The sequence below is a fragment of the Phocoena sinus genome, chromosome 3 (assembly GCF_008692025.1).
Source record: "Phocoena sinus isolate mPhoSin1 chromosome 3, mPhoSin1.pri, whole genome shotgun sequence".
NCBI classification, from domain to species: Eukaryota; Metazoa; Chordata; class Mammalia; order Artiodactyla; family Phocoenidae; genus Phocoena; species Phocoena sinus.
Genome location: NC_045765.1, coordinates 5,767,381 through 5,783,764, shown reverse-complemented (window position 1 = coordinate 5,783,764; position 16,384 = coordinate 5,767,381). Strand labels below are relative to the sequence as shown.

The window sequence follows — 16,384 nt, the reverse complement described above, 5'->3', positions numbered from 1 at the left end:
ACCAGTTGGCGCAGGGAATACCCCTCCCGCTAGAAATGAGAGCAAGTTAATTTTCCCGTTTATTTACCACCCACTCTAACCCTCCCTGTCCCACTCCAATGTCCGACCCGACTAGCCCAGGCCCTCACAGGGCGCGACAAGGAGCCGGTCCTTAAAAAGCGAAGGCTAAAATAAATAAGCATGGGTCTCCGCAGTCCGGGGGCTAATGTCCTATGACGGTCCGGGTCCGAGTCAATTCACCAGCAACGAATGCTCCTCCGAAGCGTCCCTGGAGGAGGGTCGGTGTCAGCGGAGGCGGAAGGCATCAGTTCCCTCAGGCCCGCTTCCCTTCCCCCAGCCAATCCCAAACCCAAGTCAACCCGGCCTCCAACCTGCCGCAGCAGCAGAGGAGGCTGCAGACGGAGCCGCTCCCACGGCGGAATTTGCCGGAGGTGGGGCTGTCTTGGCACTGCGCGATGTAGGCCTGGAGCTCGCTCTCCTCTCCGCCCGCTCCGCCTGGATGCTGGGGAGAGATGCCCAGCAGCCCGGCATGAAAGTGGCCTCTGACTTCCGAGGCCCTTGAGATGCGCCCTCCCCTCCCCCTCCTCCCCCCTTCTCTCCAGTCATCTGGATCTTCTCACCGGTCCTTGTGGACCAACCAGGCTCCCACCTCTGGGCCTCTGCACCGTGCTGTGCCCTCCACCTGCTGTTCCTCGTGGTTTGCTTCACCCGGAGACATTCCCTGACCACTGAATGTGTGCACACCCTGAATCTTGGTCAGTTGGTGCCCTCCGCTGTGGCTCCAGCGCCTCGAGCCGTGCCTGACCCCATCTGGGTGCTTGACAACCACCCACTTGTGGGAGCGGCGAGCGGGCGGGGTGCAAACGTCTGCATTCCCAGCAGCTGTGAATGTTCTGGCTTTTAGCCTTGTCTTCATCTCTCCCAACCTCACAGGGCCAATTATCTCCTCTCCAAGTCCTTTCTGGCTCTAGGTCTTTGCTTTGGCTGTTCCTTCTCCCTGGTGCTCTCTCTTGGGCTCCTGTCTCATCGGTCCAGAACTTCCTGAGATGATGGAGAGGTGTGATATCTATGCTGTCCAAATCTGGTAGCTACTAGCCACATTGGCTTTTGGGCGCTTGCTCTGTGGATGGTGTGAGTGAGGAACTGAATTTGGAATTGTATTTCATTTTCATACTAGAGACTACTATTGGACAGCACATTCTAGAAACTTTCCTGGACTCAGCCCGATACGAGTCTAAAGCAGGGGCCTCTCTGTAACCTTCCATACTTCCTTTACACCTCTCATCAGTTGGCTGTTATACTCCCATTTGTGCATCATTCATCTTGCCCATCAGTCTTGGACAGACCATGTATGTTTCCTCAGATGCCGGGCACCCAGCACCAGGCTTGGCACACAGTAGGCTGTCACACGTGTTTGCTAAAAGATCCTGTCTACCTGCCACGCCCATGTTCTGCTCTGACCCTTGCAGCCTGCAGGACAACCACCCTTCCCCAGACCCACAGGACAGAGGGGTTGGGAGCGGGGCTTCCGGAATGAGACAGTCGTAGGTTGAGCTGGGTTCCACCACGTGCTTGGTAGCTGACTTTGGGCGAGTCACTGAAATTCTATGGCTTAGTTTCCCTGTCGGTGAAAGCAGACGCAGGAACCCTACCTGGCCCGAGCCCCACACCTTGATAAAACTGAGAGTGTGGCAGCTGTGACCAGGACGGTATGGGTCCCTCCCGGGCCCCACAGTTCCGAGCCACCCTCTCCTTTGGCCTCATAGCATCTCCCACATTCTCTCCCTGGGTCCTGCTCTGCGCACCCCGCCGTGGCCAACCACGAGGGACTCAGAGCCCGAGTCTGGGGCCGTGCGTGGACGCATGCATGCACAGCCCCACGGGGAGGCAGGGGGAAGGCAGGCCGGCGAGGGGGCGGGTGGGCCGGCAGCTGACCTTGATGGTGTCGTAGGCGCCAGTGATGAGTGCGATGAAGAGGCTGAGCACCATGTAGATGAACAGGCTGATGAAGGAGTACAGGTAGAGCTGGGAGAACAGCCAGACCAGGCTGCTGCGGCCCTGCTGTGCCTGCATCGCTGCGAACGTCACGAACATGTCATCCCCGTTGATGAGCGAGAAAAGGCACTCGGACACCATGGACAGCGAGCGGAACTGCCGGTGGGCAGGGGGGTCAGGGGTCAGAGGGAGTTGTGGGCACGGCTGGGGGCCGGGGTTGGGGGCTTTGTGGGGTCAGAGGGGACAGCGTACAGAGTACCAGTAGTCACGATAGAGCCACTGGGGGGGGGCGGTCACTGAATAATGACAACGTCATAGAGTCAAGGCTAGGGTCACCGGGGATCAGAGGGGATGGTGGGTAGAACTGCTGCAAACTTGCTGGTAAGGAACCGGGGGTCAAGGTGGGTCATTCAGTGTCACCAAGTCAACAGTAGATAGACCAGGAGTCAGGGGACTTGGGAAGTAAGATGGGGAGCCAGGGATCCCTCATCTGTGGGTCACAAGTGCCACCCACAGGTCCCGGCCAGCCCCTACCTTCACATGGTAGGGTCCCAACACAATCCAGCCGCAGAAGCAATAGCCCAGGTAGATGACGGCCACACAGCAACAGAAGCGCATGACGCTGGGCAGGGCCACCCGCAGCGTGGCAATAAGGATCTGCGGAGGGGTGGGGGTTGGGGTCGGGGGAGGGTGGGGGTGTGTGTCAGCAATGGGGGTGGGACCACAAGCCAGGTGGGCCGTGAAGCCTGCCCAAGGGCATGATGGGGTGACCACAGAAACCGGGATGACCATCGACAAGGCAGGGTGGTGCTGAGTAGGCCCGAGGGCACCCCCTGGCTGGACTCAGCTCGGGGGAGGAGTATGAAAGAGCAGGCTCACGTGAGCCCTGCCCAGGTGGAATGACAGGTGTGCCTGGTGTGGGCAGGTATGGGGAAGAGGCTCCTGGCGGGTCATCTGCAGGGGCTGGTGGTGGCAATACGTGTACGAATTTATCTGGGGGTGGGGGTGGCAATTAAAGGACACGTGGCCGCCCCTGGGAGGGCCCCGCCTGCACGTCGGAGGCTTACGTTGTACTTGTGGAAGAAGGTCAGGTAGCGGATGACACCGACCCAGACGAGCAGCGTCGAGGTGCCCAGGAGGATGCTGCAGACGTCATAGCTTGCCAGGTTCTAGGGGCAGAAGCAGCGTCAACCCCATCCAGCCTGGCCCTTCCCTGGGGATGGGGCCCCGGGCAGGCATCAGCAGGGGTGGGAGAGGGGTCCAGGGTCTGGAAGGAGACCCCGGGGCTCGGGGGCAGGGCGTGGGCAGGACCCACCTTGGCTTCGATGCCAATCTTCATGATGGTGCCTGAGATGGTGAGCACGTCGCTGGTGACCAGCAGGATGTACCAGCCGTTGACAAATTCCAGCCGCTCCCACAGGCTGATGACCTGTCCCCGCTGCCGCCACATGAACCTGACAAACTCCTGCAGGGGGAGGTGGGCGGGGTGAGGGCCGGTCCGGACATGCGAGGCTTGCCACCCGGGCCTTGACGGTCCCAGAGCTGGGGAAGGCTGGGGGCGGCTCTCACGTTCTGCAGCAGGAAGCCTCGCAGCAGCGAGCGGGCGCACAGCAGGAAGGAGAAGGCACAAGTCAGGATCACGACCACGTCAAAGAGGAGCCGGAAGCTGTTGTCTCCTGTGCGGAGGGGCCGAAGGCAGGGCCAGGAGTGAGGCGGCCTCAGGGCGGGTTTGGGCTGGTCATCAGGCTCGTGGGTTTCTCTGGGTAAGTCGGGAGTTTGGTCCGTGCTGGTCTGGGGCTTGGGGAATTCCTGGGCAGGTTGGGGCCCCCGGTCAGCGCTAGTCGGGGGGCTTGGGGGCTCACCATGGCCGAAGACGCTGGGGTGCTTACACTCCTGGATGTGGGCCTGGGTCTCCAGGCTGATGGGGATACGCCCACTGTGTGCCTTATTGTCAAATGTGATCTGCGGGGGTGTGGCGGGACGGAATGGGACAGAGTAAACCTCAGCAGACCTAGGCCCCCAGAGGCGCAGGACGGATGGTCTCTCCAGCCCCAGCCTCCCCCATCGCCCCCACGCTGCCCCTGGCCGAGGGTCCCCAGCCCCAGGACTCAGAAGTCCCCTGCCCACCATGCCACCCCGTCACTGGCCGGTCCCTCGCCCCACACCCCAGGCGCTGCGCGCTCACCTGGATGCTGAAGGTGTAGCAGTCTGGGATTTCATTGTTGATCAGGCTCTGGAGGTTGATGGTCTTCAGCTGGAAGTGGATGGTGACGTTGATCAGCCTGGGCGGGGGGAGGCTTGGGTGAGGGCGAGGGGGCTCTGCCCATCCCTCCTGCCCCGGAGTGCCAGCACCCCTGCCCCACGCTGACTCTGCAGCTGGCAGAGGAAGTGCTCACGTGGCCGCATCGGCATGGCCCGCCCCTGCCCCCGCCTGTGGGGAAGCGGCTGCCCCGCCCACCACCCCCACCCCTGAAGATGCCTGGAGCCCTGCCTCCCCCCTCCTCGGCCCCCTTGATGGGGCAGTACTTGTGGAATTTGAGCGTGAGGTTCTTGTAACTGGTGCTGCCATCCAAGAGGGAGAGCTCATCACTGGGGGGCACAGGGGGTCTCTCGGGAGGGTCCACCCGGATACAGTCTGAAGACAGGGAGTCAGGGAAGGGACACTGGGGACAGGGGAGGCACAGGCAGGTCTCCCCAGAGTCCCCGACAGACCCCGTCCCTGCTTTCCTTCCCCCTTCATACTTTGACGTTTGTCGTTTGTTCCTGCTGTCTCCCCCTAGGGTCAGGCCTGGTCTGTCTGTCTCACTCCCTACACAGACCCTAGTGCCTGGCGCTCAGTGGGCCCCCAAATGTTTAGGGGATGAATGATAGTGAAACATAACACTCAGCTCTTTCCGCGTGCCAAGCATTCTGCTAATCGTCAAATTATTAACGATCGTGACCACCCCATCTCGCGGATGGGCAGGATGCAGAGTGGATTTTAACGATTTTTTTTTTTGATGTGGACCATTTTTAAAGTCTTTATTCAATTTGTTACAACATTGCTTCTATGTTTGTTGTTTTTTTTTTTTTTTTTAAATCCCGACAGCTGAGCCCTGCCCAGCCCACTCACCAGTGATGACCATGGGGTCGATGTCAAAGGTGTCATTGGCTGGGTCCACGTGGCCCCGGTGGTAGTAGCACTGGCAGAGGGCCAGGGCCGAGCCGTTGGCCCAGGGCCCACCCCCGCCCCGCACGTAAGCATACCGACCCAGGGACACGTCGGGGAGCATCAGGTACTGTGGGCAAAGGAGGGGAGGGTCAGTGAGCCCCGCCTGTTCTCCCGGGCGGGCCCACCTGCCCACCTGCTCCTGGTCGCCCACACCTGGTCCACGGCGTGGAAGATGGCCCGGTACAGCTGCTCCCGGGTGTAGGCCGCAAACGTGTCATCCGCCCCGTCCGAGTAGCCCAGCAGGAAGAGGTGCCGGAAGGCGATGGTGTTCTCCTCCCGGAATGTCACCACCAGCTGGTTGCTGAGCCCAAACAGGATGAGCTGGCAGGAGGGATGGGGAGGATTGGCACTGCCGGCATGGGATCTCCCACGGCACATGAGCGGAGGCAGAGTAAAGAGAAGGCCCACCCCGTGAGGGCATGACCACCATACGTCCCCAAGGCACAGCACAGAGTGGCCACTCATAGAACTCGTGGCAACAACTAACGTTCATGAAATGTTTACCGGATGAATGTTCGAGAGTCAGCACAGCACCACACTGCCAGGGTCCGAGTGCCACCTTCCAAGGCTCAGCTGCTATGTGACTTTGGACAAGTCCCTTAACCTCTCTGAGCCTCAGCTGTCCTAGCTATAGAAAGGGGCAAGAGCAGTGGCTAGGGCCTCAGAGGGCATTTACGAAGCTTAAAGGAGCTGCTCCCATGCAGACCCGAGAGGGCTTCCTGACGGATCAGTGCCACTGTCGCTATCATGATATGGGGCTGTGGGGTCAGGACTAAGCTCTGACTCCAAGATTCTCCTTCGAGGAAAGCAGCAACCACAGGTGGCATTCTGCGGGGTGGGGGTGGGGGCCCTGAAGGTCTCACCTGCACTGTGACCACCAGGATCTTCACCACCTGCAGCATGAGCTTAAAGGGCTTGCGGCCCTTGGCCCGAAATTTATCACAGGGGCTCATGAAGAAGTACTTGAGACGACGGCGGAGATCCTCCTCTTCTGGAGGGGTGGAAGGGGCTGGGGAAGGCCCCACCTGGGTCCCATACCCAGGTTTGGGTGTCAGGAGGCGCTCAGTCTCTGTGGGATGGGAGAGGGCAGTGGGGACCAGGCCTAGGCAGGTTCACCTGCCAATAGGGGAGGCAGGTCCCAAGCTCCAGCCAAGAAAGAACTCTGAGAGATCTAAGGGAAACCAGAAAATCCCTAACATTTTAGAGATATATGCAGCAGTGCTGGCTCAGCGGTTTCAAGTCACTCAAAAGGGCCTGAGTTGATTCCTGCCCCTGCTCCAGGGCACTCAGCTTCCCTGAGCCTCAGCTACCTCATCTGCAAAATGGGGCAATAAAATCTCTCACCAAGAAGCTAAGGATTTGGCACTTACAAAGCAGTCGGTCTCTGAGTCTCAATAATTCCTCAATGAATAGAGCCTATTCTATTTTTTTGGTTTGGTTTTGGTTTTTTTTTTTTTTGGCTGTGCCGTGTGGCATGTGGGATCTTAGTTCCCTGACCAGGGATTGAACCGAGCCACAACAGTGAAAGCGCTGAGTCCTAACCACTGGACCCCCAGGGAACTCCTGAATAGAGGCTACTCTAAGGACCACTTATTCCTTTCAATCCTGACCACTCCAAGATGAAAGCCCAAGTTTTCAGCAATGGCTCGGGTCATAGCTGGTCACAGCAGCCCTGAACTGTTCCTGACACAACCCACCATCCCCACTGGGAGAACCCCGCTTCCTTCCAGGGTCTGGCTGGCCCCCTTCCTGGCATGGCCACCAGGATGAAATGTAGGCACTGTCAGAACCTGTCCTGCAGGGAGGGCCAGCCCCTGGTCCCTTTGGAGCTCAGATGCTGTCGCGGTTGTTTACAAGATAGCTGCATGGGAAGCCAGAAGGGAGGCTGCCTCCCTGGCTGGGATCACAGCTAATCCATCCCAGACTCTACCAGCCAGGACATCTTTCAGGTGTCTGCAGCTAGCTTAAGAAGGGAAGATCAACACAAAGGGCATTCCTCCATGCTGCCCTGTGAGAGGCGACTGAGCTTCCTTGTGTTTGGAGATCTGAAATTGAGTTAGGCGCCTGCGCTTAAGGTGGCAACCCCGCCCCCAGCACTCCTGCCTAAGTTTAGAGAAGCTAAACATCTGCCTCCTGGTTTGTGGAAGGAAAGCCTGGGAATCTGACGTGCGGGTTGGAGAAGCTGGGGCCCGCTGTCGGAGTTCCAGCAAAGCTGAACAATCCGAATCTAGGCTCAGAATGCAAATCCTGGGACCCTCGCCGCCTGAGTCGGAAAAGCTGGCGATCCGCCAGCTGCCTGAATTGAGGTACTCAGAGCAGAGCCTGGGTTCAGGAAGGGCGGTCGGAGTCCCGCCACTCCGAGGTCGGAGAAGCTGATGCCCACCCGCCGCCCAGGTTCTAGGAGCCGTCTGCCCATATCTACGCCAAGGGGACGCTGAGAGGTCAGCACCAGAGTTGAGGAAAGGGAAACCGGGAGCTCCGCCGCCCCAGGTCGGAGAAGCCGCCCGCCCGTCCGCCGCACGCATCCTGGGACTTGCGGGGCCGCCCGCGCCCTCACCTGAGCCGCGCGGGCCTACGGGCACTGCCATGCCGGGGAGGGGAGCGCCGAACGCCGGCGGGCGCGGCGGCGCAACCGGCGTCTAAACACCCGCTGCTGTCACTGCGGCCTCGCTCCCTCGCGGTGTAGCTTCAAACCCTCCCGCGTCAGCTGACTCGAGCCCCAGTCACGTGACCAGCGCGGCCCTGGAGGCAGGTGACGGGATCCGGTCCCTCCCCCTGCGCCACGACGACCCCTGCCCGAGCAGCACGCATGCGTGCCTCAGCTGGCGACTTGCCCTTAGGCGGTCCCAAGGTCCTAGCGCCGACGGGCGGAAATGTGCTGGGGGATGGGCTGGCTGCTGGCTCCGTCCTGGCTCCGTCCTGCCCCCGTCCGGTGCTAACCTCTTGACTTCCATGTCCACTGTTTGACCCCTTTCCCTCCGCGGTATCGGATGATGATCCTATCTCAAGGCTGCCCCGCTCCATCCTCCCAGAGACTCTGCGTTACTCTCAACCCCCCCTCATCCGAACTGTCATGAAATCCTACTTCATTTCCTAATTACATCGCAAATAGGACCACTTTTCCCCACTCCTATGGCTATAAACCCATAGTCCCCCAGGATTCCCCATGGCCTGGACCACTGCAACAACTTCCCTGATCTTGGGCTCCCATTCCGGATCCCCTCCATTCCACTCGCCATCCAGCAGCCAGAAGCATCTTCAAAAAATAATTCGTATCAGTCAGAACCTGTTGGTAGCTTCCCATTTCCCTGGGATGACAAGCAAACTCCCCTCTTCAGTCTACCAGGGCCTTCTGTTCTGGCCCCACCTAACTCCTCCCCTAGCTCATCTCTCAACGGCCCCAGGGCCTTTGCACAATCTTGCCCTAGAGCATAAAGGTTAAGAACTTAGGCTCTGGAGGGCAGACAATTTGGGTTTAAATCTGGGCGCTCCCAACCACCACTTCTGGGTCTTCCAAAAAGTCCCTTGAACTCCACGTGCCTCAGCGTCCTCATCTGCAAAATGGGAACATTCATAGTTACCTGCCTCATGGAGCTGCCGAGAGAATTAAATGAGAAAATGCTAGAGCATAGCACAAGCCTGGGCAAACAGTACTGATGATTAAATTAGAGGTTATTGGGATTATAAAGTCCTTCCTTGGGAAGGCTGTCTGCCATCTAAATCAGAAGTCTTGTTATGCTTCTTGTTGAATGTAACATACTCTGTAATTACTTTTTAAATGTTTCTAAACTTGGTCTCTGAGCTGTGTGAGGGCCAAGGCCATACTTACCTTGTTCCCTGCTGAGACCCAAGCAATCAACAGATGTTTGTTGGATGCATAAATGAGTGACCTCCTTTGTCCCGTGGTGTACCTGCAATGTGGGCTTTGAAGGGCAAGGGGTAAGTTAGGAGAGCAGACGGGGCAGGGCCGCCCACATGGTTTCCTATCAGCCTCCACCATCAGCCTACTAGACGGTCAACATGCCAGAAATCCCACCATTCCTGGGAAAGCCAACTCCAAAAGGAAGGGAGTTAGATCACCCACAGGATAAGTCTGCCCCTGACTGGGGTGGCCAGGTCTGGGGGAGCAGGGAGTGGCGACTGCTGGGATGGACCAGTGTGAGCCCTTGTGGGGGAAGCTAGGAAGCCTGGAGGGTATTGTGGGAGGAGCCAGGACATTGACGTTCTATTTGTATGTTTGGCTCCGGCCATCCCCTCCCATCTCCAGAAGAAGAGGCTGTGCGTCAGAGGAAAAACAGCAACAGGAGAACCACAACACAGAGCCAGGAGGCAGTGGGAGGATTTTACTAACTGCACAACACACAACTTTCCCAGGCCCCTGTGGGTGCCAGCATGCCCTTCAGCCATCAGGCCCCAGCAGTGCCCCTTGCTCCTGCACCCACTCGGGGCTCTCGCCGGTAGGGAGGACTGCGCCGACAGTGTCACGGGTGGGAGAGCCGGGGTCAGGGTGGGACTCAGAGCCGGGGTCAGGGCTGGGCACGGGATCCGGGTCGGGGCTGGGACCAGACCTGTGATCAGGGCTGGCCACAAGGTCGGAATTGGCATTGTGCCCAGGCTCAGGGTCAGAAGCTTTGACAGAATCAGGGGTGGGGGTAGATCCAGAGCCAGGGATGGGTTTGGGGCTGGGATTGGGGGGGGAGCCCAGCGCAGAGCCAGGGTCAGGGTCAAGGCCAGAGCTGGGGCCGGGGCTGAGGCCCAGGCCTGAACCCAGCACAGAGACAGCATCAGGACCCAGAAGGGAGACCTGCCCCGGCCTCAACATCGAAGCGGGGCTGAGGCCCAAACCGGCGGCGGCCGCAGCAGCTGCAGCGGCCGCGCCCTCATGCACTCGCTTGTGCTTGGTGAGGCTGGAGGCTTGGCCGAAGGCCTTGCCGCAGAGCTGGCAGCGGTAGGGGCGCTCGCCCGAATGCACGTGCAGGTGCTGCAGCAGCGCCGAACTCTGCCCAAAGGCCTTGGAGCAGTGCGGGCAGGCGTAGGGCCGCTCGCCGGTGTGGATGCGCAGGTGGTGCTGCAGGTTGGAACTCTGGCCGAAGGCCTTGCCGCAGTGGGGACAGCGGTAGGGGCGCTCGGCCGTGTGTGTGCGCTGGTGCTGCAGCAGCGCGGAGCTCTGGCCGAAGGCCTTGCCGCACTGCGGGCACGGGTACGGCCGCTCACCCGTGTGCGTGCGCAGGTGCTTCAGCAGCGCCGAGCCCTGCCCGAAGCCCTTGGCGCACACCGGGCACTTGTGCGGCCGCGGGCCGCCGTGCGTGCGCAGGTGCTGCGCCAGCAGCGAACCGTGCCCGAAGGCTTTGCCGCACACGGGGCAGTGGTGCGGCTTCTCGCCGCTGTGGCTGCTGCGGTGCTTGAGCAGCGTGGAGCGCCAGCCAAAGGCCTTGCCGCACGCCGCGCACTGGTAGGGCCGCGCGCCCGTGTGGATGCCGCGGTGCTGGGCCAGCGTGGCGCCGTGGCTGAACGACTTGCCGCAGTCGGGGCAGCGGTAAGGCTTCTCGCCGCTGTGGGTGCGGCGGTGCTGGCTCAGACCCGAGCTGCGGCGGAAGGCTCGCCCGCAATCCGGGCAGGAGAAGGGCCGGGGCGGGCTGGCAGGTGCAGGGAGCACCGCGGGGCCGGCGGCCAGGACCTCGGGGGTGGCAGTGAGGTCGGACGAGAGGGGGTCCAGGTCTGGGGTGGCAGCGGGACTGAGGGTGTCGCTGTTAGGGTCGAGAACCAGGGGGACGGGGCCGATGACGTCTGGGTCGTCAAAACTTGAAGACATGGGGTCGAGATCTTGGGGATCCGAGTCATGGATCCCCGAGATGGAGCTCGGAGCTTCCACATCGGGATCCAGATCCTCGGAGACAGGCTCCAGCTCTTCATAGCTGGGGTCCACATCTTCAGAGACAGTGTTGAGGTCTTCCGGCTCAGGCTCTGCGTTTCCAGAAACTGGGTCCAGCTCTTCACTCTTGGGGTCTAGGTCTTCTGAGTCGGAGTCAAGCTCTTCATAATTGGGCCTCGGGCCTTTGTGGCCTGGGTTCCTGACTAGGACCGAACGCCGCATCCCGGGTGTGGAAGTGCTGGCTGCTTCCGGGGCAGGATCTACGGGGTGAGGGCAGAAGGTGAGTGGAGGTAGGTTCTGGGGAACCGGGGGGTCTCTTTTGGAGCCTGAGCAGGGAAGGGAGAGGGGGGCAGACCATGCCCCAGATCCCACTCCGGGGCACACACATGGATCATTCTCTTGTCTTGTACTGCAGGGAGATTTTGCACTCGCCCCTGCCAGGGCAGGGAGAACAGGGACCCTGGGGGGGCATGGGGAGGGGGGGACTCCCTTCTCAGTCCCACACCTGGATAGAAGTCGTGGGACCCAGCACTAGAGGTCTCCAGTACCCAGCTCCATGGCTCTGCCCCTCTCTCCATCCTGGGCTCCTCCTCTGGTGGGCAGCTTGGGTCCTGTGGAGGAGAGAGAGTCTAGATACCTATCCCCTTGACCATGGCCCCTTCATGGGGAAGAGGGGCGGGTGTCTGGGTTCTCGTGCTTTCTGCTAAGTACATGGCCTGAATTCCAGTCCCATAGTTGGGGGTGGCATGTTTGGGGGTTCCTAGTGGGGAGGGCGACCCCTGGCTCACCTCCTAGAGAAGAAGCATCCTGACCTCTGAAGCCTCTGTCTGGGGGAAAGGTGGGGCAGGGGCAAACAACAACTGATACTCCTCAATGGGGGAGCGCAGAAAGACCCCTGGCTTGCTTCCTGGGGAAGAGACAACGTGAATTCCAAACCTTACAATTCTGGGGTAGGACTGAGTCCAAACACCTGTATTCTATCCTAGATAGAAGATCCTGAATGCAGATTTCTAAAGCTAGAGTGAGTGCGGGGATATAATATGTGGGACCCCTGGAGGGAGCAGGGAGACCCATGGATCCATCAGCCGGGAGGGTAGGGACAGGTGTCGCTGTACCTGTTTGCCCAAGTAGATAGAAGATCCTGAATTCTAACCCTAGCTGGGGTGGGCAAAATAATACCTGGGGCTCCTCTTGGGTTACTGGAGGGACCCTGGGCCATCTCCTAGGAAGGAGAGATTCCTGAGTGACTGACCCCACGACCGACGTATGGGAATGGGCGTCAGGAACTCTGGTCCCCTCCTGGAAGGAAGATCCTGAATTCTAGCTCCATGGCTAGAGGTAGGGAGGGGGGGCAGAGAAACAAGCTGGGATCCCTTCAGGGGAGCAGGAGGAAATCAGGATTACCTGAAGGGGAGGTGATGCCCACCACGTGGCTAGGCCTCGGGGAGAAAACAACAAATAGATCCATTCCTGGGAGACAGGAGGACCTTTGGCTCTCCTTCTGGGGAGGGGGACCTCCCGAGCCACAACCCCAGAGCTGGGAGTGGGTACGCAAACAGAGAGGGCTGAGTTCCTAGTTCACCTCCTTAAATTCCACGACGGAGGGTCAGGGGACAGTGCCGAGTCCCCTCCTGGATTCCCAGGGGGCAGGGGGACCCTAAGATTCGCTCCTGAATTCCCATCTCTGAGCTGCACGCTGGGAGGAGAAATAACTGGGATCCTTCTCTGAGTTCCTGGGGGACAGGTGGAACTCTGGATCACCTCCTGGGGAAGGGGCTTCCAGAACTCTGGACCCCAAGACTGGAGAGTGAGGGGAACAATAACTGGGGTCCTGGGGGAGGGAGGGAACCCCTGGATCCCCCTCTTGAAGATGGGCCTCCTGAACTCCCTACCCCAGGCTGAAGGGTGAGGAGAACAATACCTGGGGCCACTTCTGGGTTCCTGGGGTGGGGGGTCTGGAGCGCCTCCAGGGAAGGCGGGCGTCCTGGACTCCCGCCCCCACCCCAAGTGAGGGGTTCTCCCCCCACCCCCATACCTCCCGATTGACGGCGCCCAGCTCGGGCCAGGCCCTCCCCCGGGGCCGCAGCGGCGGAACCGGCGCGCTAGGCCCGCGGGTCGCGCGGCCCCCTCCCATCGCGCCGGCGTCTCTGCTCTCCCGGGCCGGGGCTGGCGGCGCGCGAGGCGAGGGAAGGGGGTGGACAGAGGTCGCCCAGGGCCGCGCCCCGCGCCGAGGCCCCCTGCCCGCCCGCCCCCCTCACCCCCGCCCCATCGCGGCCGCCGCCCGCCCGACCAGCTCACGGGGACACTCACCCGGCGCCCCTCGCCCCAGCCCGGCCCGCCGCGCCCGCCGGCGCCCCCAGGGCCCGCAGGAAGCCCCCCGCCCGCCAGCCCCGCCGGCGGCCCCCTCGGCCCTGCGGCCCCGCCAAGCGCTCCCAGGGAGCGAGAGGGGCCGGCCGAGGGCCGCAGCGGGAGCTGCTGGGACTTGTAGTTCGCCCGCGTCCGCCTCGGCCGTCGCCATCGCTGCCCCCGCCTCCCCCCGGGCCAGCCTTTGTCCCGGCCCGGCCACCCGGCCGCGCGGCCGCGCCTTTGTCTGCGCCGCGCCCCGCCCGCGCTGTCCCCGCCGCGGCCTCTGCTCTTCTGCGTCTCTCTCAGCCGCTCTCGATCCCTCTCCGCCTCTTCCTCTCTCTCTCTGTTCCTTCTCTGTCGCTCTGTCCCTCTATTTCTATGTCTCTCTCCATTTCAATCTCTTTGCCTCTCTTGCCCTCACTTTTTCTGCCTCTGTCCCTCTGTGTCTCTATCCTCTTCTCTCTCCCTGTCTCTGCCTCCTGCCCAGGTCTCTTGACTCTCTCTGGTTTCAAGAAACACCGAACATTCTCTCTCTGTCTTGCAGACTGGCCACGCACATCAGCATAGTCAAGACGCTGAGAATTTACAAACTTGTGTATCTTTGCTCAGTCCAGCATTTCCCTCTAAGACTCCTCCTCCAAGGAAAAGAGTTGGGGATACTGAGTGTTTCCTCCTTCTCCTCCCTGGTCACGCACCGCTGTCACTGGTGGACTCCCCGTGCCTGATGCTCCCTCTGAAGCCTAGACCAGATCTGGGAAGCACTCTGGGCAGACTTTACCTGGAGACACAGATCCCTGTGAGGAGGGAGTGAAATACAGCCCCGGCAGCTGGCAGCTGGGCCGTGAGATGTTCTTCCCTGAACATAAACAACGATCCCAGAATATAAACAATGATCACACAAGGCCGCTCTGTGACCGCGTCTGAGCCGAGATAGACACAAGGACACTCTGCAACCACAAAAATGAATACACACCCCCTCCTCTCCCCCCAGCAACTAACTCAGATGACTGCCGCTTCTTCCCAATGACGGCCGCATGTCCATCCTCCCACTTCTGAGATAAGAATCACCAGAATACCCAGTCCCAGTCGCCGATCTGCTCCCTGCTTGCTGACAGCACCAGGCTAGAGCTGCTTCTACTCTCCTCTTCTTAAAATTACCCAGCACAAGCCTGAATCCTATAAGATGCCCTCCTGTCCCCCAACTCTTCTGGAGATGCCCCATGGTTCCCTGCTACGGGATCTTCCTTGCTGCGCAAGCTAAAAACATTTTTTTTGACTACAGGCGTGCTTCTGATGGTCTTTGACGAATTCGGACAACACCTACCCTTGCGTGCAAATCAGGCCTCCAGGAGACTTCACTCTTCCTTCCAGAACCTTCTAGATCTGGGCTGAACTTGTGGCCCGAGACCTGCTTTCCAGCTCTCTGTGGAGAAGCCAGCAGCAGATCTGAGAGACTTGAAACTGCAATTGGATTATGTCGCTTGTTCTTCATCCTACTGGATGATCCCATTACAAATAATACTTCTAATGACAGCTGTCATTTCAGTCTGCCCAATATGTCTCTCAGCACCTCGCTTTCCCTTTGTGGAGCCCCCTCCACTACTCCAGATGGACCCGTGTCTAACCCGTGTCCCCCCAGTACCATGCGATCTAAACTTACCAACCCAAGAACCCCACCCCCCGGCCACAATGAGGTCTGGGACGAAGTCATGAGGTTGGAGAATCTCTTTCTTCCTTTGGGATCATGAGCTGTTTATTGGCTTCCTTCTGCCTGCACCCACCTTCCTCAGTTGTCTGGAAGAACAGTCTGCAGACTGAAGCCAATCTATACCAGGATGTAGAGGTGAGAGACAGAGAGACAGCTCTAGCTATATTGGTTGAGCTCTTGGACATAGCCATACCTGAAGCCGGAAGCCCACAGTCTTTCCAGCCAACAAATTTCCTGGGTATTTGAGCTAGTTTAGTGGGTTTCTGTCTCTTGCAGTCATGACAGTCTTGACTAATTTAGACATGATTTCCAGAAAAGGGAAGGAAGGGTATTGAAGGAAATAACTTAAAATGTGAAATTGGCTGAACAAAGGTGAAGGAGAGGGCCAGGGCCACCTTGACATATCTATTCATTATAAAGTGAATAGGCCTTCAAGATTTGTGCAGTGCACAACCTCCCCAGATATATGTGGCAGCCCTGTAGAAGGGCCTTGCTCAGGACACCAGAAATCTGTTATGTTGAAGAAAAACAGCCGATTAAATCATTGCCCGTTTTATCTTCGCACTCTGTGTGTCACCTGAGACTGTGGCTCGAGCGGCTTTGGAGGAAAACATCAGGATGTTGGGATATGTGGGAGCTTTCATGAAGTCTTCGGCAAGGTCTTATGAGATAGACACAAGCTACCTCTATGTCTTCCTTTTTTTATACATTTATTTATATTTATTTATTTGGCTACACTGGGTCTTTACTGCTACACACGGGCAGTACTCTGTCACGGTGCACGGGCTTCTCATTGCGGTGGCTTCTCTTGTTGCGGAGCACGAGCTCTAGGTGTGCAGGCTTCAGTAGTTGTGGCTCGCGGACTTTAGAGCGCAGGCTCAGTAGCTGTGGCGCACGGGCTTAGTTGCCCCGCGGCATGTGGGATCTTCGCGGACCAGGGCTCGAACCCGTGTCGCCTGCCTTGGCAGGCGGATTCTTAACCACTGCGCCACCAGGGAAGCCCCTATGAGCACCTTTTTAAAGCAGAGTCTAGCACCTGCTCAATTTTGTGAGATTGCTACGGCTGAATTCTCTGCCCCAAGCTAAAAGAGGAAGTTAGTACTGAGATGGGGAGATAAGATTGGGATTATCAGAGATCCGGTGGGCTCTTAATGCCTCAGCCTTTCACGCATTGAACACTGAACACTGTCTATTAGGCACAATTACCCTCATTGGGAAGAGCCTATTGGCTGAGTCTTTCTGCCCTCTAGAT

The 16,384-nt window shown here is 59.2% G+C and overlaps 2 protein-coding genes across 8 annotated transcripts; both read right to left on the bottom strand.

Annotated features, from left to right (window-relative positions):
- Positions 1 to 36: 36 nt before the first annotated feature.
- Positions 37 to 7,926, bottom strand: MCOLN1 (mucolipin 1). Of its 3 annotated transcripts, none has more exons than XM_032626326.1 (14): positions 7,764 to 7,917; positions 6,070 to 6,275; positions 5,360 to 5,527; positions 5,108 to 5,273; positions 4,522 to 4,630; positions 4,181 to 4,277; positions 3,858 to 3,957; positions 3,565 to 3,671; positions 3,311 to 3,460; positions 3,063 to 3,164; positions 2,530 to 2,652; positions 1,936 to 2,151; positions 372 to 502; positions 37 to 268 (listed from the first exon to the last, which is right to left on the bottom strand). In XM_032626326.1, exons 1-14 carry the CDS (start codon positions 7,792 to 7,794, stop codon positions 232 to 234), a joined length of 1,743 nt encoding a protein of 580 aa, XP_032482217.1. In that variant the 5' UTR covers positions 7,795 to 7,917; the 3' UTR covers positions 37 to 231. The 3 variants fall into 3 exon arrangements, with proteins under 3 accessions (XP_032482217.1, XP_032482219.1, XP_032482216.1); XM_032626328.1 differs by having other exon boundaries at positions 47 to 268; positions 1,936 to 2,075; positions 7,764 to 7,905; XM_032626325.1 differs by having other exon boundaries at positions 47 to 268; positions 3,565 to 3,957; positions 7,764 to 7,926.
- A 1,603-nt stretch (positions 7,927 to 9,529) lies between these two features.
- Positions 9,530 to 14,224, bottom strand: ZNF358 (zinc finger protein 358). 5 transcript variants are annotated; one of them, XM_032629053.1, is made up of 4 exons: positions 12,258 to 12,973; positions 11,867 to 11,985; positions 11,584 to 11,689; positions 9,530 to 11,338 (listed from the first exon to the last, which is right to left on the bottom strand). In XM_032629053.1, exons 3-4 carry the CDS (start codon positions 11,654 to 11,656, stop codon positions 9,606 to 9,608), a joined length of 1,806 nt encoding a protein of 601 aa, XP_032484944.1. In that variant the 5' UTR covers positions 11,657 to 11,689; positions 11,867 to 11,985; positions 12,258 to 12,973; the 3' UTR covers positions 9,530 to 9,605. The 5 variants fall into 5 exon arrangements, with proteins under 5 accessions (XP_032484944.1, XP_032484948.1, XP_032484946.1 ...); XM_032629057.1 differs by lacking the exons at positions 11,867 to 11,985; positions 12,258 to 12,973 and adding an exon at positions 14,203 to 14,224; XM_032629055.1 differs by lacking the exons at positions 11,867 to 11,985; positions 12,258 to 12,973 and adding an exon at positions 13,389 to 13,455.
- Positions 14,225 to 16,384: the final 2,160 nt, after the last annotated feature.

Bases quoted from the DNA above. Each gene is read 5' to 3' on its own strand.
- ZNF358 (XM_032629057.1), bottom strand. From the start codon at position 11,656: ATGGAGAGAGGGGCAGAGCCATGGAGCTGGGTACTGGAGACCTCTAGT. The intron at 11,339-11,583 runs GTGTGGGACTGA...CTCACCCCGTAG, and splicing joins GTCCCACGACTTCTATCCAG to ATCCTGCCCCGGAAGCAGCC.
- MCOLN1 (XM_032626325.1), bottom strand. From the start codon at position 7,794: ATGGCAGTGCCCGTAGGCCCGCGCGGCTCAG. The intron at 3,958-4,180 runs GTGAGCGCGCAG...ACACCCCCGCAG, and splicing joins GCTACACCTTCAGCATCCAG to ATCACATTTGACAATAAGGC. The intron at 3,461-3,564 runs GTGAGAGCCGCC...CTCCCCCTGCAG, and splicing joins GAGGCTTCCTGCTGCAGAAC to GAGTTTGTCAGGTTCATGTG.